The sequence below is a fragment of the Antechinus flavipes genome, chromosome 4 (genome assembly GCF_016432865.1).
Source record: "Antechinus flavipes isolate AdamAnt ecotype Samford, QLD, Australia chromosome 4, AdamAnt_v2, whole genome shotgun sequence".
NCBI classification, from domain to species: domain Eukaryota; kingdom Metazoa; phylum Chordata; class Mammalia; order Dasyuromorphia; family Dasyuridae; genus Antechinus; species Antechinus flavipes.
This window is the reverse complement of record NC_067401.1, coordinates 392,660,564-392,685,967: the sequence shown is the minus strand read 5'-3', so window position 1 is coordinate 392,685,967 and position 25,404 is coordinate 392,660,564. Positions and strand designations below refer to the sequence as shown.

General features: G+C 30.4%; 1 protein-coding gene across 2 annotated transcripts in view; it reads right to left on the bottom strand.

Annotated features, from left to right (window-relative positions):
- The window catches only part of DENND1B (DENN domain containing 1B), a 327,198-nt gene that overhangs the window by 24,338 nt on the left and 277,456 nt on the right, over positions 1–25,404 (bottom strand). For both annotated transcript variants that reach the window (XM_051998705.1, XM_051998706.1), the window contains exons 15-19: positions 20,226–20,316; positions 16,216–16,256; positions 15,485–15,553; positions 13,325–13,381; positions 12,384–12,491 (exon numbers count right to left, since the gene is read on the bottom strand). In XM_051998705.1, the coding sequence (XP_051854665.1) occupies positions 12,384–12,491; positions 13,325–13,381; positions 15,485–15,553; positions 16,216–16,256; positions 20,226–20,316 (366 nt within the window). The remainder of the gene's footprint in view (positions 1–12,383; positions 12,492–13,324; positions 13,382–15,484; positions 15,554–16,215; positions 16,257–20,225; positions 20,317–25,404) is intronic.

Sequence of the window (25,404 nt, the reverse complement as noted above, 5' to 3'; positions counted from 1 at the left end):
TTAGGGCAATATTTGCTTTCCTTAAGTTTTAAAGTACCTGTTCTGTTAAGTAAAGTCTGAAATATTACTAGAAATGGCTTAATCATCACAACTACTAGCTCTCTTAGCATCCAAAGATATCTAAAATTCTAAGTAATTTGTGCTCTTTTACTATAGCCTTATTTATACATATGCTATCAATGATCAGTTAACCATTTTTGCTCTGGCATTACCAATATAAAACAAGAATTGCATTAATATCAGCTACCAAGATGAGAACCACTGACTTTTTCCTCTCAGTTTTCAGTGTCTATCTGAAAACAATTACCTAATCTGTCTCTAGCAAAGATCCCTTCTCTAATCCCCAGATTCACTTCTCCAATTGTCCATAGCATAGCTCTACTTTAAGTATCCCATCAATATTTTGAAATTAAAATTAACTCATACCAAACCTATTACATTATGTTTCCATCTAATGTGTTCCTTCTAATGTCAGAATATCAGAGAGTAAGTAGCACAATCATTGATCCAGTCCCCCTAGATAATGTAAAATGAAATTAATTCTGAAATATTCTTTTGATTATGTTTCAAAAAATTATGGCAATATAAATATTCAACTATTCCACTTTGTTTCTAAAAGATTTAATTTTGAAAAGTATTTAAATTTTGCTATTATCTTCTTTTATATAAAACAAGTGTAATGTAATGCCCACCAGAGGGCAGTCTCATAATCTATAAAGTGATTTTTTTTTTTTTGCACACTTTTTTTTTTTCTACTTTAAAAGGAAGTTCAACATTTGAGAATAAAGATATCTAAACAGAGGGATAAAACAACTTACTTTTAAAAAAGGCTAACATTTTGCTGTCTGTATTTTTCAAACTAAGTCCAATTTATTATTATTTTTTAAAATTAGAACTAGTTTAAAATAAATTGGGGAAAAAAAAAACAAACTTCGAAACTTGCATGCTAAAATCTTACCAAATTTAAGATTACTAATGAGTTACATTAAGTTCATATTTACTACCAGTGCACATGACATGTCATTCAATACTGTATCATTCATTTTATGAAAAATTCTTCCACTAGATTTTCATTTTACATTAAGCTAACATTTCAGTCATTACTAGTTCCTCAGTACATAACCAAATTAAACAAAACACTGAGAATTTATGTGTCTGAAATCAGTAAAGGGTAATATAATTTGGTTTTATTCCTATGATATATATATTTTCAACATTCCATTTTCTAATTATCTTCTCTTCTCCCCTTTGTTCTCTTTGATCTTGGTTCTGCTTGGGACCCACCCATCTTCATTTTGACCAGCTGGTAAGCAGCTACCTTTCTCCACAGATAGTTATTAAATGAGTGGAAAATACTTTTATAACAAATATATCTCAAATATACATAGTGACTTTTTCTCAGAGCTACTCTATCTCCTTAGCAAGTATTATTCTCTCTATTCATTTTATTCCAATATATCCTGATTTCTAAGAATAAAATTATATAATAAACACATTCTCTCACCTACTACAATCTCTGAAACAGGGAGATTTAGACAATTTGTATTATGATCACAGAAATATTTCATGTATATTAGCACCTTAAAATCTGATATTGTTATAAATCATAAAAGTGCACTTGGTATTTAATTTGTTTCTTGGATTCCTTACAAATATCCACTTACAACCAAAATGTATCTTTAAAACATACCTTACTAAAATATCCTAAGAGTGGTTACCTAAAGGTTATCATAATGACATCTCTTTAGAGAAAAAGGCACATTATTAGATTATTAAATGAATTAATAAAAATTATGTTATAGACTATTCATTATAATGATTTGTAAAGTTACTAAAAACACAAGAACTACTAAAAACAGTAATTCAGTTTGTTTATACTAAACTCTATGTAATGCTTTTACATGTTACAAAAAAATAAAAATTATATTTTATATTTTATAAAAAAAGATTTACTTTGTGGGATTTGCTTTGGATAAGTGGAATTTGTACATATATGGATATACATGTGTATTGGTATGTTTAAAGGTAAACAAAACAGCACTAAATGGATTGTTCAATTTGTTCACATCTTAAAACAGGAGTCTATGAGGAATGGGGAAAAGGGTAAAATAGAATTATTAATAGTTCATTAATATGTTATCTTAATTTAATTTTTACATACTTTTCTGGCTTGTAAGTATAAATAAACACATATGTAAGTGATACAAACTGCTACAATTTTCAATATGCATAATATTTACCATATAATAAAAAAGGATATAATCCATCATTCATAATCCCTTATATTGGTTTTGCCTGTTTAATACAATTGGGAAAATTTTTTTTAAATGAGTGAATTTTTATTAGTCCAAGAAATGAAATAGTTAAGAGCAATGGACATGACAAAGTCTTATTAATAAGGCTTAACAATAAAAAGCTTCAATCTTCTATCCACTAGATTTTACTGTAGTTTTCTCTTGCTTAGGGCAATCCATCTGTTAATGTTGATTTTCAGTTCAGTTAAACTCCCTTGCTTACTCACACTAACATGCTCTTATACATAGGCACTCACAAACAAACATATATACATACTGTTCCTTTTTCCCTCAAAAACTAACCTAAGGAAAAGGAAGGCATAATAGTTTCATTTTAATTATACATAACTAGGAGGGAATTTCTTTCCTTCCCTGAAAATGTAATGGCTATAGAAAGTAAATATACTCAAATCATCATTTCATGTAACAGAAAAATTACTTTTAGATTTCACAGATAACCATATATCATGATTTACTGTTCATTTTAAACATAAGGAGCAGCTTTTTAAAAAAAAGAAATTTATGAAAGAAATAGGATATATTAGTAAATATTAACTGTAAAAACTATTTGACACTGTAACCAGTAGCAATATTTCTCTAGATCCAAATGGCCCTATTTTCAACAAAAGTAGAGGAACATCCTTTCCCTGGAGTCCTGTTAGGCTGGGGCCACAGTTGGAACTGTCATCTTTGCAAAAATGGAAAAAGGGCGGGTTTTACAAATGTAAGGTCTAATTGGGAAATCTTTGTGGATGTCCCCTTGACATTTATTTAAGCCTCATCAACAAAATGGAAAATAACTGTATTAATTAACAGACCAGCACACAAATTACTATTTGTTGGAGTGGATTACATATTTACATTGTGTTCTATAGATAAGCCAATAATAAAAGAGAATTTGAACATATTTAACTGTTACAGGATATTTTATAGCACTCAATTTGTAAAGTTTTCAAAACTCATTTTTAACTTTAAAATACTTTGTTTTCAAAATATAATGCAGTTTTTAAAAAAATACAATTAAAAAATAATCCACTGACAAACTTAAAGAAATGTTGATAAGTTATCTATATTAACTATGAACACACTTTTTAAAATGAGTGGCCACATAAGCTAAAAATGTGTATACCCTTTGATCCAGCAGTGCCACTACAGAGTCTGTATCCCTAAGAGATCATAAAAGAGGGGAAAGGACCACATGTACAAAAATGTTTGTAGCAGCCCTTTCTATAGTGGCAAGGAACTTATTAGAAAAAAAAAGAATCAGCAAAGAAGAAAGAACCTCATCAGAGAAACATATTGTGGGAACAGAGAAGAATGGGATTCCATTTCTGAGGAGGATACTTTAGTTTAAAAAAAAAAAAAAAGCTTCTAGCCCAAAGAGTAACATGAAATGGCTCCTTGCCCAGGAAAACTTTATAGAATTCAAAAATCAAATGAAAGACATTGAGGAAAAACTAATGAAAAAAATTAACCAATTAAAAAAGGAGGTATAGTCTCAAAAATGAAAATAACTCTGAAAATTAGAATTGGATGAGAGGAAGCCAGTGAAGCTATGAGAGACCAAGGAATAATAGAACATATTATAAAAAATGAGAAAATAGAACAGAATATGAAACATCTCATAAAAAAAAAAAACAGACCTGGAGAAGAGATCAAGAAAAGAAAATATAAGAATAATTGGACAGTCAGAAAGTTGTGACCAAAAAGAGAACCTTGACACAAAAATGCAAGAAATAATTCTAGAAAATTGTCCTGTAGTGATAGAACATAAAAGGAAAGTAGAAATAGAAAAAATTCATCAATCACCACCTCAAAGAGATCCTTTGTGGAAAAAACAAAGGAATATTATTGCCAAATTTTGAAACCTCCCGATCAAAGAGAAAATTTTTCAAGAAACAAGAAAAAACAATTCAAATACACTGGAGCTACAATTAGAATTGTACAAGATTTATCAGCAGCTACAATAAAAGACTTCAGGTCTTGGAATCATATCTATACACAAGCATAGATCGTAGCCAGCAAAATTATCTATAATTTTGAATGACAAAAAACATTCAATGAACTTGCAGATTTTAGGTTCTTTCTATCAACCAAACCTGAACTTAACAGAAAATTTAACTTACAAAAGCCAATATTAAAGAGCATTTTTAAAGAACTCAACATGGACACACTGTTTAAACATGGACAAACTGTTTATGTTTTTTTTTTAAGATGGGAAATGCATACTTTATGTTTAAAATATACATCAACAATAGGGTAAGCTCAAAAGAAACATTGGCAGAATAAAAGTAAAAATAATAATTATGCTATACAAATGAGATGCAGAGGTAGAATAGACATAGAGGCATCAGAGTGGGGAAGAGGGCTCATAGTTCTGGAAACCTATTCACATTGGTAATGTGTTCAATAGGCAACACTACATATATACCACGAAGGGTAGTGCATTCTCCAAAATCTATAAAGAAATAATGAAGGAGGGATGGGCAGATGGGAAAGCAAAGGGTAAGGGAAGAAGACAAGAGAGGGATCTCTGGGTGGGGGAAGATTAAGTAATAGAATGCCAAGTTCTGGAGCAGAATTTAATGAAAGAGTCAGCAGGGATAGGAAAGACGTGTGTGTATCTGGGGCATGCGTTGTGTGTGTGTGTGTGTGTGTGTGTGTGTGTGTGTGTGTGTGTGTGTTTGTATGTACATATCTACATATACTTACATAAATATGTCTCTTCTTAATTAGCTTGCTTGGGGTGATGAGAGGATAAAAGGGAGATATGTATATATTTATGTCTGTGTGTATATGTCTACATATGTATATAGAAATACAATCTTTTAAAAATATAGCCTGTTTGGAGGTGGGGAAATGAAAGAAGGAAAAAAGAATAAAGTAAATAAGGTACACAGCCGAGAACAACAACAACAAAAATTTACAAAGAAGTAAAGAAAAGAAGGACACTCATGAATATAATTTCTTCTACATATATATAATATATATGTATGTATATATACTTTCTTAAACCGGCATTTGTTTTTATATATCTTGAATCAGCCTTGATGTTCTGCTAGGCACATGATAATGTTCTCTTTTCATTTCATTTTGTTTTGTATTGTTTTTCTATTTTCTTATTCTGTTTCTTCAAATAAATAAATTTAGAATAAAAAAAAAAGAAAATTCCACCCACATCCAGAGAGAGAGAACTATGGAGAGTGAATGTGAATTGAAATAAACCTTTTGTTTATTTGTCTGCTTTTATTTCCCCTCATGTTTTCTCCATCTTGGTCTGATTTTTCTTGCACAACATGACAAATATGGAAATATGTTTAAAGATAGCACATTTAAATATGTGGAGATTATCTATCAGATTGCTTGCTGTCTTGGGGAGAGGGGAAGGAAGTGAGGGAGAAAGAAACATTTGGAACACAAAGTCTTACTACAATGAATGTTGAAAACTATCTTAATATGTATTTGGAAAAATCTATTTTCCTTAATTTCCTCATTTGTAAAACAAGCTGGAAAAAGAAATGACAAACTACTCCAATATCTTTGCCAAAAGTAACTTAATTGGGATCACTCAGAGTCAAACATAACTGCCTGAAACAGCCAAAAAACTATTTTATAACTCTTCATCATTAGACCAGAATTTAAAATATTAAAAGATGTGAAGTCATACAATAAGATTTAATCTGTTTCTATATCCAAAGGCCTGCCCAATGTGCATCTTTTAAAATATGGTAATAATAATACAATATTATTATTATGTATATTATATATGGAAGAGTCTAAAAGATATATCTAGTATAGAACAAAAAGAACTGAATTTGGATGGCAAGTGCTTAAATCAAACATTATTATGCTTTTTTACTAGTCAAGTGAACTGGAATATCTCATCTCCATAACTTATTTTATTCATTGGTATAATGGAGGAGTGGGCTAAATTAGGTCTCAAACTCAGAGCAAACTCATGACATTTTCATATGTGGCCAAAACAGGTTAAAGTGTTATTAGGAAATGCTTAACAAAATCAATTAACAAATACAATAAAGCAAGTTAATATTACATTAAAAAATAAGTCAATATGTAGCTTGCAGGGATCTCTACATATGAATTGGTGGACCTTACTTTGATTTGGTTTTAACATCACTGGGCTAGATTATTTCTAAGATCTCTTCCTGCTCTCAAATTTATGATCTTATAATCTACACTTTCATTAGGGAAATTTAATTACTAAAAGGTCTTGGGGATGAGATTTACAGCATGGAACTTAAGGATAGCATTGTAGTGAGACTGGTATATGCATTCATTAACCACTTATTGCAATGTAATTCAGTCCGAATTCAGTTAGATTCATTTAAGAAAGATGATACCAAAGTCTCAAATTTATGATACTACTACATAATATACCTGTTTAAGGAAAAAAAATACATTTTTTATCAGTTAATTATTTATGTACAAAGAGACAAAACCAACCACAGTAGATTGTCTTTACAGCCCACCAGGCTATCTTTGATCTTTGAAATAGACCAATTTTAAACTTCCTAAGACAGAAAAAAAAATGCTAATCACTCATCTTTCGAAAGCCAAGAATTAAGGTAATACACAAATACACTAAAACTTCATATACTTATTAGCCTAGCATCTGCAATTGTTCTGCTCAATATTTAGTATTTTTAAACTCAAAATCTGGCAATTTTAGTCAATTATGGTTCAGGAACAACAGATATCTCCTTAGATATTGTTCTTTTTTTTAGTGCCATCACAATCTTACTCTCACTCTACTCTACTTACTCTTACTCAACCATAAATTAGAAAGATTAGATTTATTTTGGGACCCTGGAGTCAGAAGTAGTAAAATGGGGTGGAAATTGTAAAGAGAAAAATTTAAGATTCATGTCAGAAAAAATAAATTTTAACAATTACAGTTTTCCAGTGGATTATTAAATGAAATGCTACTATTTAATTTCTTTATTAGTAATAGATACTATTTGAGCTACACCATACTATCCCATAATAGAAAAATCATCAAAGAGATTCAGACTAGATATGAGAAAATTTGCAGTGTTATGCAACCTAATTTTATTTTCTCTGTCATAGCCCTGCTTTTTTTTGAAAGAAAAAATGCTACTAGAAGACATAAAGCAATACTCTGCCTTTATGTTTACATTTAGAAATATAGAATAAGAAGATAATAATTATATGATGTTTTAGTGACACAGTAGCATGATTTTTTTTTTACTTATTTGCCATTTCTAACACATATTCCTCTGCATTTAATTCTTCTTTTCAGTTTAGATTCCTCTGGGGTTACAAAGAAAATTTCTTTTCCACAGATAAGTGGCCTTGTTAAAAGAAATAATTAAATACATTAATCATATTGCAAAGAAGGGATATACTCCAAATAAAATTTGAATTTGAAAATCAATACAGATATATCATAATTGAAACAATATGCCTGTTATGAAAAATTAAAGTACTTGGAATTGTTGGAATCCTTACTAACTGCTAACTAATTAGAGTTGATCTAATCTTACAAGAAGATGTTTTGGCCAGAACCTGAAACTAGGTACTAAGTAGAACTAAACAATACAAGGCTTGTGTTCACACCTTTACTCATTGGAGTTCAATGAGTTCATACCTCCCTTGAAGCTCTTTGGGCCAGAGAGCACTATGGGAGAAAACCCATAATCCCTCTCTCTGGAAGGAGCATAAATAGGCCAATGGGCCAGTCGAAGAAGTTCTAGAGAGTGAAGAAGCTACAAGTCGAGATTTCACCGGAATGACATGAAGATTGGAGCTGGCTGGAGGCTGAAGAAAGCAGAGGCAGAGGCTGAAGGACCAGACCTTTGGATTTAAAGACATTCGGAGGGAGCTCTTGGAACCAAGCAGAGAGATAGGCCTCTAAGCTAACCGGGCTATATTGGGATAATAAAAGATCTGAACTTTTATCACCTGGCTGTATTTTGAAAAGAAAAAGCTCACCACATTTTGGCGCCCAACGTGGGGCTAACGGACCCCCTCAGTGGATTTCAGTGGAAAAGCTCCGATCCTGATTCAAGTGGAAAAGCCTCTGATCCTGATCCAGTGGAAAAGACTCTTCAACCCAGAAATTAGAGTGAGTACAACAAAGAAATTTTGTTAGAAGAGTTAAAGTAGAATTTCACCTAAGATGGGACAGATATTTAGAAAACAGTCTGTTTCTGTTCAAGGAAAATGTTTAGAGAGCATTGTCAAAATTATGAAAAGCCAAGGTTTAATTATAAGTTTACAGCAAATCACTGAACTTTTACAAACTGTAAAGGACATATGTCCTTGTTTCTCTCTTGATAAGGAATTAGATCTAAATGAATGGAAATTGGTTGGAGAGGATCTTTGTCAATTCTATGATAAAAATGGGCCTAACTCAATAATTAATACATATAATGTAATACAATTGGCTATAAGAAGTTATTTAAGTGATAGAATGATGAAAAGGAAAGTACAGGAGGAAGAAGTGCCAACTTTACTAGGTGAAAAGGAGGACGAATCAGATGAGAATGGAGTTAATTACAATTCTGAGTATGATACTTCACAGCAGGAGGAATTAGGTGATTCCACATCTCATGACCCTCCCTCCGCAATTAACCCTTCATGGGTGGAACAAGGGGGAGGGAGAGAGACAGAAACACAGTCAGCTTCTCCTGTAAAGCAGAATTTGACAAGATTAGAAAAAGCATTAATTAAAGCAAAAAATGAAGGAGAAGATATATCTGATTTTATAAATGCATATCCTGTGATTGAAGAGCTCAACTCCTCAGGTCAAAAAGAGAGAAAATACACTCCTTTTAATTTGGGAAAAATTAAAGATTTGAAAAAGGGTTGCACTCTTTATGGGGCTACATCATCTTATGTGAAGATGTTACTGGATAATTTGTCTTATGAAATCCTAACCCCGAATGACTGGAAATCCATAACGAAAACTTGTCTAGAACGGGACAAAATTTATTGTGGCTTTCGGAGTTTCATGAATTATGTAGGATTCAAGCCCAACGCAATAGGCAAACAGGAGCTGTTGTACAAATCACTTTTGACCAACTAGCTGGTGAAGGTCAGTATGCAGAGAGTTCAGAACAAATTTATTATCCCATAACAGTGTATGAGCAAATTTCTAAGGCTGCAATAAAAGCTTGGAATTCTCTCCCTGGACAGAAAGATGGAAATAATGCTTTCACAAAAATAGAGCAAGGTCCCAATGAACCTTTTGCAGATTTTGTGGGACGTTTACAAACAGCTGTAATAAGAACCATTGGAAATAATGCAGCAACAGAAATAATGACTAGACATTTGGCTAAGGAAAATGCCAATGAGATTTGCAAGAGAATTATATGGGGGCTAGACAAAAATGCTCCTTTAGAAGAGATCATAAAATGCTGTGCCACAGTGGACATAAATACTTATTATGCCCAGACTATGATGAACATGGAAAGACAAGGTCCTTCTTGGCAGAGGAATTCTGGAGAAACTCGTCGATGTTTTCATTGCGGAAAAGTTGGACATTTGAGAGCTCATTGTAGATATGGAGATAGAGTGAGAAAACAGGGTGAGAGAAAACCCAAAACCCCATGTCCAAAATGTAACAGAGGCTTTCACTGGGCCTCTAAATGTATATTGATCCAGAGGAATGAGAGGCAGGGCCCAGCTCTAAAGTATCAATCAAAGGACAGGTGGGGCATGATAGCAGCTGAGGTTACACCCAGAGAGACTTTAGAAATTCAGAACCCTGATGTCATCAACCAACATAAAAGCAATCAGGATTACAGTTGGGAAGAATACAGGCCTTTTAAGACAACAAGACAATATCCAATGCAAACAACTCCAATGTAATTACCAGATGATGAGGAGAAATCCCAAACTTGGTAAATAGAAGGGAATTAGATTAACTGCTTGGGGAAGAGGATCTGCTTATATTTCCACAGATGAAGAAAAAATCAGATGGCTGACAATGAGACTGTCAAAAGGACTCTTAAAATCTTCAGAAATCATTGGGTTCCCTGAGATGAAAAATTGTTGATGAGACTTTTTGCAGTACTTCAGAGCTTACAGGAATTATTAGATTCCTGGCACATGAACTAATGGACAATGGATTGCTTATGGACTATTTCTAGGACTTATGGACATGTGTAAATTTTCAGGTTGATTTATGTTGTTACATTACTACTAGCCTGTGTTATATTGCTATGTGCTTATGTAAATTATGTATAATGCCTCCCATATTGATGGATTTATGTATACCATGTATATCTGTTACAAAGTTCTGGCCCATATTGATGGATTTATGTGTACCCCCTCAGAAACCCCCTATGTTTTAAAACAAAAGAAAGGGGGAGATGTTGGAATCCTTACTAACTGCTAACTAATTAGAGTTGATCTAATCTTACAAGAAGATGTTTTGGCCAGAACCTGAAACTAGGTACTAAGTAGAACTAAACAATACAAGGCTTGTGTTCACACCTTTACTCATTGGAGTTCAATGAGTTCATACCTCCCTTGAAGCTCTTTGGGCCAGAGAGCACTATGGGAGAAAACCCATAATCCCTCTCTCTGGAAGGAGCATAAATAGGCCAATGGGCCAGTCGAAGAAGTTCTAGAGAGTGAAGAAGCTACAAGTCGAGATTTCACTGGAATGACATGAAGATTGGAGCTGGCTGGAGGCTGAAGAAAGCAGAGGCAGAGGCTGAAGGACCAGACCTTTGGATTTAAAGACATTTGGAGAGAGCTCTTGAAACCAAGCAGAGAGATAGGCCTCTAAGCTAACCGGGCTATATTGGGATAATAAAAGATCTGAACTTTTATCACCTGGCTGCTTTTTGAGAAGAAAAAGCTCACCACATGGAATCATAAAAAAATAGATATAATATTCTGGTAATGACATGGTCACCAACAGAAATAAAATAAAATCATGTTTCCAAGTTACAATTTAATAAATACAATAGTTCAATAGCAGTTTCCAACCAGGATTTAATAACTATATACTATGTTCCAAGCAATTTGGTAAACACAAGCATACAAAAGCAAAACTGAAATAATTCATGCCCTTGAGAAGGTTAATATTTGTACACTCAAGTTATTTATTTTTGAAGTACTTACTCTATCATATAGATCCATCTACTACAGGTCTATTTTACTTTAATCAAGTCCAATGAAAAAAATCTGATTTACAGAATAAATAAAATTAGAGAATAGAAGTTGCAATGAACAGAACACTGAGCCCAGAATCAGTAAGACCTCAGTTCAAATCCAAGTCATTTATCTTCTCTGAGACTCATTTCCTAACTAATTCTTCAAGATACATCTCTAAAATCCTACAATTTCTTACTAAATCTAAGATACTTTTAAAGAAAAATGGTAAATTATCCTACTACACTTCCAAAACCAAAAAGACTCAAAGATAAAGTAGGATATATAGAAAAAACATCAGATTCAAGAGTCCAAAGAATTGGGATGAAATCCATGGTTCTGCTTTCTACTTTTCTATTCTCATTAGATTGCTTTACAGTCATGACTCGGTGTACATATTTCTCTTTTGTCTTTTTATGGAATTCCCCATTCTCAAAATTCTCTCCATAAATGTGTGTATAAAGATATGCACATATATTTATTTTTAAACAAAATATGTATAGTCAATCAGAATGGACTTATTAAGTGTCTACCACATGCCAGCTGCTAAGTCTTGCAATAGGGAATAGAAAGAAAAAAAACAAAAACAATTTCAGCCTTCAAGAAATTTACCTTTTAATTGGAGAAACAAATGCAACTAAATAAAAACAAAATATATTTACAGGTACTGGGGGAGGCACACACTGGCAAGTAGGGAGATGAGGAAATGCTGATCTAAGAGTTTTGCATTAGCTGAGTTTTAACAGAAGTCATTTTAAGAAGTAAAAGTAAGGATGTAGCAAATTCTAGGCAGAGGTAGGAACCTATAGTAAGGTACATGGAAAGGAAATAGAATGCTATTTAATCTGGCACTTTCTTTAACATAAAAAGTACTATATAAAATGAAATATAAAAATGAAGACAAATTGATTATTTTCTTATTTCAAATCAATATTGTCTTACCTGTGTTAGTTTACGCTTCTCTATTTTCCCACCTTTTTCGCTGTGTAATGTGTACATTGGTGTATATTGTACAGAACCAGAGCAAGATCCATAATCTTCTTCATTTTCCTATAAAAAGAGATCATTTTATCACATGTTAATAACATTTTTACCTAGCTACTTTAAAAAAGTTGAAAAGATAGGATGTACAATAAATATGAATCTTATACAACTGGCTGAAAAAAAAAAAAGTAATAGGACTTTTCGAAAAGAAAAATGAACTTTATTTTTACCTGAAGCTAACAGCTTTCTAAATGAATTTTGTAAATGTTTAAGTAAATTTTAAACACAATTTGTTTATCTTGCCACATGAAAAAATATTTAGGCAAAGTGTTTCCCCTTCTGAACAGAATGAAAATTCAAGAGAATACAATAAGCTGAGAAACTATTTTCAGAATATATCTTAAATTCATTCTGCTTTTGAAAAGTAGAAAACATTGCCCATTTTAACATAGCTAACATTACAAAGGCCATGTAAAAGTAAAAAATATCTGAGATAATTCCAAGCTAAAGATCCTCAATTTTTAAAATCTCAGCTTGAAGCAAAAAATTCTATTATGATATCAAGGCAATCAACTTTATAAAAACCTACATGCCTTAAAATAATTTTGAAGACCTCTGTTGTTCAATGATAAAACATGCAAACAATAAAGAGATTATTCAGTGAATACATATAGAATGACAGTTAGTTGCCAGAGGGCTTGTTATGAAAAATGTATTATTGAACAAAGGGCTAAGCATATTTCAAATGTCATTAAAAACATAAATCTCATGGGATTTGTATAAGCTTTAAACTAATGTATAATGTATCTGTGTAATGTAATGTATAATATAATGTAAAAGTATAAGCTTCAGACTAATGCAAGAGTATGGTTGGAAGAAAGTAAAACTCTATGACATACCCTGTGTTTTAGTTTACTCTTTACTTCTTTTATTCCTTGTTTAGCATGATTCTTTGCCTAGAGGATAAAAAAAAAAAAAAAAGGATCTGTTTTAGTTCTATTCAAAGAATTAGTCAAGAGAAAGCAATGAAAAGTACATATTAAGTAAACATATTGTGAACTCAAATTTCAAGTACATTCATATACCACTTACAATTTGACCAAGTTATATATCTGTCCAAGATAGACATTGTATATTAGTATATGTATAGTATGTTTGCATAATGATTCATTAGACTGTGATGTCTTTTAGGGCAAAAACTTTCTTTTACCTCTTTTTGTAACTTCAGTATTTAGTACAATACCAAGCATAGAACAGATGTTTAATAAATGCTCTCTGACTAATAAGTTTTAATTTTATATGAATATAAATTTTAAGCAAAGACAATCTCTGACATGCTTAGCTTCCCACATAGGAAAGAACACATTGGAGTTAGCCAGATAATCAATGCCCAGCAATGGTTGTTTAAAGGAAAAAGAACATCTGGTAGGTCATTTGGGGAAAATGTACATTTAAAATGACTATAAAAGTGATTATCTTTGATGTTTTGCAAAGAAATTCTCTGAAGAGAACAGTGGTTTTTATCTGAAAAAGTTTGCTGTTCCATGGAGGCATAGAATTAGAAACAAGAAAGTAAAAGCTACTAAATCATAAGGTTGAATCTATATTAGTAGAAATTTTGAGTCCCAATACTGGGAGTTCCTCATGCTTCATAAGTCACAAGTTCTTTCTCTATTTGTGGCCTGGATTACTGCAACAGCCTCTTAACTAGCTTTTGAGGCAGTTAGGTAGAACAGTGGGCCTGGAGTCTGGAAGATCTCAGTTCAATAGTTTTAGGCACTTAATAGCTGTGTGACCCTGGGCAAGTCACTTAAACTCTGTTTGACTCAATTTCCTCACTGTAAAATGGATACAACAACAGCACCTACCTTGCAGGAAATGTATGAGGATAAAATGAGTTATTTGAAAAGTACTTGGCACACACAGAAGACACTATGGAAATTCTTATTCTCTTCTTTTTCCTCTCCTTTCCTATATTAAAATATTTATTTCTAAAATATTTAGAAAGTTTATTTCCAAAAATAAATATCTAATGTCTCCTGTTGGCTAATATGACAAGTCAAATAAAAATATGAATATAATTAGGTAGAAGGAAAAGTAAGTATATGGTAAAGCCAGTTCTAAAAAAGTTTCTAAGACAGTCAACGAGAAACTATTAAGTGTTTAATTATGTACAGGCGCTGTACTAAACACTGAGAATTTTTTTTAAAGCAAGAAAACAGTTCTTTCATATTCTAGTGGGGGACACAATATGTAAATTAATAGATATGTAGAAGACACAAAATAGATAAAAAGCAACTTCAGAGACAAAGAAACTTAAAAATTGGGAAGAGTGGGAAATACGGCCTGTAGAGAGCACGATTTCAGCTGAGTCTTTAAAAAAGCCAGGAAAACTAAGAGGCAAAGTGAGGAGGAGGATCATTCAGCAAGTGGGATAGCCAATGAAGGCACAGAAATGAGATATGGAAAAGCCTTTCTGAGGAAGAACAAGGAAGTGGATATACTAGACTGAAGAATGCATGGAGGAGTCAAAAATAAAAAGATAGTTTCTTACCTTAATTGAATTTTAAATATATATGGGAATAATTGACATACTTGTTTACCTATTTCTACATGTCACTGTTATATAATATTTAAAATGGCATGAAACTTAAAATTATTTTATAACTTTTATTTAAAATTAATAGATACTGATGAATATTAGGTTTCAACATACCTAATGTGAATCAGTGTGATTAGATGAGAAAACATTCTGGGTTCTGGTTCTGGTTTTGACCCTAGACAATTCATTAAATGAATACTTTCTTCCTGATATGTAAAATAGAGGAAATGGATGAAATCTAATCCAGGATGTCCTATTAAGTTCCAAAATTCTATGCTTAAAAATTTCAAATTCCATAAAGGATGAAAATTGTGACAAAAATTTCAGTAAGGTTAACTTGTTAAATAATGTAAAATTGTATTTTTAAAAAAATGCTGATTTTGAAATAGCTGATATTTTCCAACAATCTTTTACTTACCAAATTTTTTTTTAAATTTAAGAAATGAAAAGAGCTTACAAATTTATATGCTGTTCGTACGGCAGGGGTTGCTTTAGTCACTGCTGTATTAAATAATGCACTTCCTTTCTGTAACAACAAGAGAAAAACACCCATCATATAAAAAAATTATCAGATTTAAATCACAATTTAAAAATACAATTAAGCACAGAAACAGTAAAAAAAAAATGCCTGAAATATAAATAATTTGTAATTATATTTCAATTAAAAAGGAGACATATATATATATCTGTATATAGTCAACACAGACATTTACATATATATCAGTATAGACTTAAGCAGCATGAATTATGTTTATTATTTTTAAATGCTTAATAAAAATAAATTCTACCATTATCAATTATTTTAAGGTTGTACAAGAAATCTTCTATTAGGTTCAAGTTAGACTATTACAAAAACATTTATCAGTTTGCTAGCAGTGATACAATTCCTCTTAAATATCACTGTCACATCTAACTCACATGAGACAAAGTTAGAGAATTCCTTGGCCAAAGTGAGAGATATAATATGCCTTTCAAAATGCATTAATTCTGCATAGAAAACACTTAATTTTAAAATTATCTGTATAAATATTAGGAAACTAAAGAAATGATTAAATAAATTGATTTACAAAATAATTATTTTGAAAGAAAGGCAATTCTATACTTCAAATTGATAAATATATAGAACTGATCATCCCTAATTTACCTTAAAATATCTGACAAACATTTTTAAAGATAAATATATATTACCTTGACTGTATGCATCCATTGCTGATAAGATCTTGAGTTTCCTGGAACATAAAAGAAGAAATAATCAATTCGATTTTACCATAAATCAGTAGATCCAAGCAATCATGGAGTATAATTTCTAGGATTTTAATGACCAAATCCTATTATCTAGATAGAGTATCATGAAAATCGTAATGGAATACCTTGGGGTATTCATATGAATTCTATCATTTTTAACAATTTCAGAGTTTGCTCTTTTCAAGCAATGTTCAAATTTTTGCTTTCCTTCAGGACTACTTATGGACCTCACATAAATGAATATGTATATGTTTGTGTGTGTATATGTGTGTGTGTGAAAGCGTTATATTTCTTACAGATATTTGTTTCAGAAAGAAAAAAAAAGAAATAATGTTCATTTGAAAACTAAAGAATGTTTTTAAAATGAACATGTAGCATCTAGAATTAATAAGTAATTCTATAAGCAATGAGCAAAATGCTATTATAAGCACATGCACATGCTTGTTGTTGGAAGTCATATGATAACTTCTAAGGCTAATATCTTGTTACTTAAAATTGCATACAAATTAAGGTTGCAAATATCAATAGCCTTCATAATCTGGTTTCTCTTATATAGCTTACAACACTTTTCTAAGAGTGTTAAAAATGGAAGGAATAAAAGTAACCAGATACTTATAGGTAATATTTTCAGAAGAGGTAGCTAGCTGCCAGTGATTCACTAATAGCAGCAAACAGCTACAAGTGACTTTATTTACTGTAAAAGCCAGATTTTTTCATGAATTACGGTATTTATAAACACATTTATACATTATCATTTTCAGAATAAAATACCTCCAAAATCCTTATTTTAAGATAATTACAATTTACAATTTACTATTATGAAAGTTACAAACACTAGTAAAGTTATTAGGCAGGTTTTTAAAGATATTCATCTTAAGATGAATTTCTCTTGAATTATGCTTGCCTAAATCATTACTTATAAACATTTCCATTAGAGTTATATTTATAAACAATCATTGAGCTTACATTCCTTCAAACTTTGGCACATTGGTTAATAAATGAAATGTAGGGGGAAAAACAGTCTAAGAGAAATAATAAAGAAAAAAAAATCACATCACATAGAAAAATCTGTAGGTAAATCTATATGAATTTTAATTAAAAATATCTTTTATTCTAAAGTTAAGAATTAATAATATACTTTAAATACAAAAATAAGAATTACTTTTAATGATTAATTCTAAGCGGAAAAATACATGTTCCAGATTATATGACATGACAATTATTTTTTCTGAATATGCTATGTCTTGTCACATCTTCTATATAGTTATACTGTTTTTTCATTTTGGTCTGCTTATCCTCTTTTGGTATCACTGCCAATTTTCCAATTAGGCTTTATTTCATTATTTTCTCCTTGAGAAAATTTTGATCTACTTTTCAAGAGTTCTTTAATTCGAACATTCCTAACATCTACTTAATAAATATTTTAAATTACATTTCTCCATACCAGGTCACGGGTGAGATAAAGAGATGATCAAGTTATTTTTCCTTCAGGAGATATATGATTAAAACAGAGGTATACAGTGGACTTGATAATTGCGCATAAAGAAGAAGGCCAATGATCAGTTTTTAAATTGAAGAGAAGCTCTACATTTGGTAAGAGAGCCTTTTGACTTTTTAAAAAAAGTCAAAACATGAATCTAGTTTGTAGTCTCCCCAGACATATTAGGAAGTGCACTGAAACAATGAGAATCATAACAAGACTTAGTTAAATTTTATTTTTATTTGCATTTTCATAGACAAATGAACTTTAAATCAAGACCAAGGAAAGAATGTGTGTATTCAAAAGTGATAAAAAGGAGAAATACTACTTTTCCAGCATATTGTAAAATTTCTTTAGTAACAATATTTTCTTTTTATTTAGTGAATGTTTAGATCCTTAGTAATGGTATTCATAGAAACAATTTGTTTGAATTTAAAAGTTTAGGGATAATATACTAAAAATTGTCAGTCCTCAACTACAACTCCCCTTATTTGCTAAATGTATGGTTTATCTTGAAAAAGTCAAAGTAAAGCCATGTCTAATTCCCCAATAGCATCACAACTATAATAGCAACCTGTACTATGTTTAACATAGGAAGCTCCAATTCATGATTTGAATTATTCAGGTTATTTTTTTATTAAATAAATTTTGGCTTCTTTTTAAGAAGAGACATTATTCAGTTATGATATGTGTATGTGTATATATATACATACATACACACACACACGCACACACACACACACACATATATAAATGGGTTATCCTGCACAGTTGAATAATTTTTGCTGAACAAATTTTCCTTTTTTCTGAATGACATGAATAAAATCAAAATAAAATTTATTTTCAATAATAAATTTATTTTCAACCAAAATAAAATTCTTCTTTTGAAAGAATCAGATTGTTTTATACTTCGTATTTTAGTTAATACTTTTATTTCTAAAAATAGTAATTTTACTTAAAAGTTTTGGTGGCCTCCCTGAAAACATCTATTACAGAGGACTGTGGACCAATGATAAAATTGATAGGATTAAACTATAAAAAGGATCATAGTTCTACCCTATTACTGTCACAATATGTCATTTTCAATTCCACACACTCTGCTAGCCCCACGGGTCATAATGATAATGAGACAGCAGTTATGTAAATACTGAATATATGCCTTCAGCAATTTGTCCATGAGCTGACAATATTCAGCTTGTCTGAGTTGAAAAGTAAAAAAGCCACATTTTAACATAGCATTTCCATTGAAGCTAACTCTTTACTCACGAGGCCTAGACAAGCTAGATAATACCACATTTATCACTGCTGAGTCAAGGAAACTAACTTTATCCTCCAAGTTCAATGTTGCCAATATAATATTTTAATTGTAATGGGGGAAAAAAGTCCTTCAAGATTTATATTAGTTTGCGAGATCCATCTGAGTGGTCATATTATTTAAAACAACATTTTCATGGCTCAGAGAATATCTTAAGGGAATTAAAAAAAAAAAAAAAAAGGGTTGTGTGCAACAATGTAATTACTACATACTGAAACTTGTATTTATGTGGTATGTTTTACCTTAAGATGATTAAACTATCTATATGTGTAATCTCATCAAGAATGATATTCAACTTTTTATTAAATTAGTGACAGCAATTTTTTCTAAACCAGAAACAAGAGTATGTTATTACTTATAACTTAATAAACTTTTTAACTGGCTACAATGTTCTGAAAATCATTTTTTAAAAATCTGAAGTGTTATGATACTGGCTAAAATAGGATTCTTTGATAATTTTGCTAATTTATGATAGGTGATTACTAAATTCTTGGATTTTAAAAAATGCCTAAACTGCTGCTGTTGTTCAGTTATTTTAGTTGTGTCCCAGTCTTCATAACCTCATTTGGGACATTCTTGGCAGAGATACTGGAGTGGTTTGGCCATTTCCTTCTTCAACTCATTTTACAAATGAGGAAACTGAAACAAACAGGGTTAATAACTTGGTGAGGGTCACACAGTAAGTGTCTGAGGTCAGATTTGAACTCACAAAGATGAATCTTTCTGACTACAAAAAGGTCTGACTCCAAGCGTAGCAGTCTATCCATTGCAACATCTATCTGCCCATAAAAACAGCAGTGTTATTATAGTTTTTGTTCATTAACAAAGGAATTTTTCATAAAATTAAGTTTATTGTAAATGCAACTAACTAAAAAATATTTAGAAAGAAAAAGATTATAGACCAAAAATTTAGAGTTGAAAGGGACCAAAGAAACTCCTGAATAAACCTTTCTTATATAATATTGCAGATTCCAAGGTGAAAATAATTGCTCTAAGTCAGTCAATTAAGAAAGTTCCAAAAGTTCCAAAAGAGTCACCAGCTGAAATAAAATAACACTTTTTTCAGAAAAGCAGTATTATTAATGCTTATGAAAAAGAATTTTAAAAATTTAAAATTTAAGAGAAGTAAATGGTTAATTGTTCTAATTTAGTATATACCTCCACAGAAGCCACCTGAAGTGATCTCTTCTTCAAATACATCAGAGAATCCTCTTCCTGCATTTAGTTTTGCCAGTCGACCATCAATAAACTGAAATAGAAAAATATGGACTTCATGTTCATTATTTACTGTTAATATCACAATAATACCCAACACAGAAATATAAAACAGTGGAAAGAGCCTAAGTGTCTCAGTTCTGCCTTTAACCAGCAATATGAGGCTGGTCGAGTCACCTTTCTGCACTGCAGTATTTTATTTGTAAAAGAGAAATAGTATTAAGGGTATGACTTAAGTAAGCAAAGTGCTTTGTAAAGTATCAAGCCTATGTAAAACTATTACTATTATTAATATATATAATGATAAAATAAGAAACAGCAGAAAACTTGAGCATAGTACAGATTAGGTACTTGATAAATGTAATTAATTATGATGCAAATATAAAACAAAAAGCATATTTCAACCATTTGCCATCAAATAAACAATGTAAAAGTATTACTTTCATGAAAGATAGCATGAGCTCCAAAATAACTAAATACTTAATAATAAAAACCATTTCAAAAGAAACTATTTGGTTATTTGATAGAGAGAGAAAACTGCTTTTAAAAACGTAACTATAATTAGATAAGGATATATATATTGATCTGACAATGATGAGATAATCTAAAATATAAGAATATATGTGTATATAAATATGTGTGTATATATATATGTATACACAAACATATATATAAAAGAAAGTAAACCAAAATTTTAATATGATCACATTATAAAATAATTGAAGGATATTAAAAACCTCTTTTTAAAAAAATAAAATACTACTGAGAAAACCAAAAACTCCTTTTAGTTGTACTGAAAATAATAAGAAACAATATTTTCTCCCATTTAAAACCTTTTCCAGACTTTTCCCTTTAGATAAGTAAATAGAACAAATGGATCAAAGATAATAATCAAACTTATCTTCTCTAGATAAGATCATTGCTTCTCCACTCTCCTAAAATGACTACCACTGAGATAAAAGTAATAGTGAGGGGGAATTTTCTTTTGCATTCAATGTTAAGATATTGATCACAGGAAGAAAGTCTTTTCAGTTCCTGAAGGGAAAGGTCAAGAGTGGAACTGAGGAGTGACTATTGCAGAATGTTAAAAATGTATTTTAATCACATTATGTATTTTTTAAAATTTATCACATTATGATCTTCCTTTTTAAGACTCTTACAGATGTGACAAAATCATCCCGAGGAGAGAAATGTCTAAGAGCATGGACAGAAGACTATGACGCTTTGGATATCTACAGAATAGAACATTATTTTTTTTTTTCCTTTGATATAACACAAGTTTTCAGGCTGTTATTTTGGTAGTTCATCAGGAAAATTGCCAAGGATCTTTCTGTGAGAAATTGAAAACAATCTCTACCATACAGGTCAAAAAAGTATTTTACCCAAACTGAATGATATAGTTATTTTTAAAAAATACATTCTGCTCCCACAAGGAGCCACTGATTCACAATCATTTTTTATTTATGTTAAAATTGACAAACCAGTTTGGTTTTTCTTCTGTAACACCAAAGTAAAAAGAACATAAAAATATCTTTAATAGCTTAAAAAAAAAAAAAATAAAAACCTAAGAGATAACATGAAAGCCAAAATTCCACTATGCAGTTCTTTTTAAAATTTTTAATGGCTGAATAAATATAGCAGTTTCACTTGGTGACTTTAGCATAAGGTCTTTATTTATACAGCTCTTAGCTATAGTTAACATATGCACAGCTAGGCAGGCAGGAGGAATGAATCAACTATTTTCAACATGTAGAAAGGTCCACCAACAATAAATGTTCATTTGTTCCTAAAAATCTCTTTTGATGACATAAAAAGGTTTTATTCCCAAAAAATTTGATTTGTAAATTCCATGTTACATATTATGAAATGATTTATGAAATATTTGTCTAAAATATAAGAGATCACAACATATATTTAGTCTAAGAAATCACTGTAATTAATAAAAACATGCTTAAATATAAGATTGACTGAGACAATCAAATATTTTTAGTTTCTGCCATAAATAATAAATTATGAATTTAAAAATCTGTTTTAAATGCACACCAAGCCTTTCTTAACATATTTTAAATACAAATTAAACCAAAACCTGAAAGTGATGTTAAGTGGACAGAAAAAAAGGAAGGATAAGGGAATAAGAACTATATGCCAAATACTGTGTTAAGCACTTTGCAATTATTATCTCCTTTGATTCTACCAAAAGCCTTGGGAAGTAGGTGCTATTATTACCCCCATTTAACAAGTGAAGAAACTGAGGCATACTGAGGCTAAGTAAATTTGCTGAGGATCAAACAGCAATCAAAATTTATATACTAATGATCTACTATGAGTCAGGCACAGAAATACAAATAAAATAAATACAAATATTTAGCACAAAAAAGTGCTAAAAATTATTTTGGAAGAAAAGAAAAGTGAAGGTAAATTGATACATTTAAGTATATTGAATTTTTCTAGAAGAAAATATTTTTAAAAGAAGAAATTATTTTAAATTACTTAAACTGTCTTAAAAGATAAAGGTCATGACATTTTCAAAAAAGCTTTAATTTATAGTGCTTTTCATAAAAATAATCCATCCATTTTAGTTTGAAAAGAACAAGTGATAACTAAGGAGAAAGGTATTCAGAAGCTATTTACTGATAATGCACTTTCCAGCATGACTTGTAATTTGTGTTACTAAAATAGTATACTGAAATCAAAAGAATTAATCATCTGGACTGTGTAATTCATCATCCTACTTGTAAACAATTGTCAGTAGCAATCTGACACCTGTCAATTTACAATGCGAATTTTAAAATTCTTAAAAATATGCAACAAATGAATAAAGTGAGAACAGTTTATGTTTTCTTTGCTAAACTTCTTCCTCTTCATTTTTGGATTAAAAAAAAACACAACTTTTTCACTTCCAAATTGAGTTATTATATTAGTCTGACCATGAACTATCACTGGATTTTTTTCACAGTAAAAGAGATAAGACCATCTTAAGCTACTGCTGTGTAGAAAACTGTCTTTGAACTAAAAAGATATTATCTCTTTCAGAACAGTTATGAATTTGCTACATGACATAATGTGACATCTGATTAATGGTCACCCTCATCATTTGGCAAAAACACATTCCTAGATAATTGGAACACTGAATTTCAGTTTTCAGCTTGTGGATTATTACAGTGAGACATTTAGATGTGAGTAGTGCCAAGTAAGATTGTTAATAAAAACAATGGTAGTAACACAGGGATAAAATAAAACATTGCAGACATAGTTTTTTCAATGGAGTTTTCAGTTTTAAGATTAATGACATTAATCAACACCTATCTTGCAGTCACTTAGATTAAATTATTTAAGGACAAGGACATATCTAATTAATTTCTGAAGCACTCACCTTTGCCAGCACTGAGTCTGGACTTTATTAGGAGCTCATTTGTTGAATAAATAATCTTTTTTCCCCCTAAAGTGAACTCTAGAAATTCGAAGTAGATAGCTAAAAGAATGTGCTATATGATAACAAATCTATAACATAGCTAAATGTGTGTACATGTATTAAAAATCAAAAGAAAAATTATTTATGCTAGTATATATTTTCAAAAAACAGCACTTCAAAAATTATAACAAGTCTAAAACGATCCTGTTTGTACATAATCATGATGTAAAGGATACCTATGCAGTAGTGTACAAAAGTATCTTTCAACCATTACAAAATGCTCCCTTATATTCTAGTATGATATACATAGCACAGTTTCTTCTGTCATTTCTTTTTTGTTCCAGTAGATTTAATAATTAAAATTTTTAAAGTTTCAAATAGTAATATAAGGAGCGATTAGAGAACTGATATGAAAAATGAGATAACAAATATAAAGTTCTTTCCAAACTTTAAAAGAGCTAAATTTACTAAAATATTTTCAGTTTTAGCTAGTCTGCAATAGATGATACTGTTAAATGGTAACAAGTAACTGCCATTTAAATTGTACTTTCAAAGTAGAGAACCTTAAACTGCAAAAGAATATAAAGTGAAACTTGTATAAAACTTTCTGCAGGGTAGAAAAAATATTTTCTTATATCAACATGTTAAAACAAAGGAAATGCAAATTTTTAGTTTGCATTATACCTTTCTCTAAAAAGATGAATGCTTCATTATAGTCTTAGATATTCTAACTTTTCTTTTCAAAAAGCAGCACAAAGAATTAGATAGATATCTGTTTATGAAGTCAGAAAGACTTCACTTTTAATTCCAATCAATACCTGATACATTTTGGTTTTATGAATCTGGGTAAATCATTCAACCCTCTTGATAGGGCTCTAGCAAACTCTAAAATTATAATTTGAATAGTAAAAGCTACCTTGTTAAAGGTTCCTAGTGATAAATTTCTATCAATGAAATTACACATGTATACTCTAACTTTATCCCTATTCCTATTTAAAAGTTCTTATCTCCATCACACAGTCATGACATTTAAAATTAAATTCATTTAATAAAGTTATTTTTGGCTAATCTGAAATTGATAACATAAAATAACAATTGCATTAGTAGAAAAAATATGTGATTTGGGGCATTTTGCTTAAAAGAATATGAGTAATATCAGTCTGATTTTTTTAAAAAAGGAAATGTTTTACAATGATAAAAAGCCATTGTGATGACACCATATTCAGTATTGAGATGCCAGGCTAAAGACTGAAGCAAAGGAGCAGAATGCATTGAAGTAACACAACCATCAAGTCTACAAACTGAAGTCTTATTTTTAGCCTAGAGGAAAAATTGCATATCTAAAATATTTATTTAAAATAAGAATCCCTTCTTGGGTACAAAGATAGCTGTCTCAACTAATGAAATTAATCTTCTTGAGAGCTGGAGAAAAAAAAGGTGAAAATCGATTTTAAAAAATTAACTGCATTAACTATTAAAGTTAATTAACTTTAAAAACTATTAAAGGATAACTATTATAACACTCTACCAAGTTTCTCTGGGTCAGAATGTTTTTATTTTAATATATACTCTGGGATAACAAATATATAGTTTACTTGTTCTTCCTTCTAAAAAAGCTTCTCAATAAACATTTAACAATATGGTACTATGTCTTGCCCCTATATGTTGGGTTAATAATATGTTTATTTAGATAAATATAGAGCACAATCT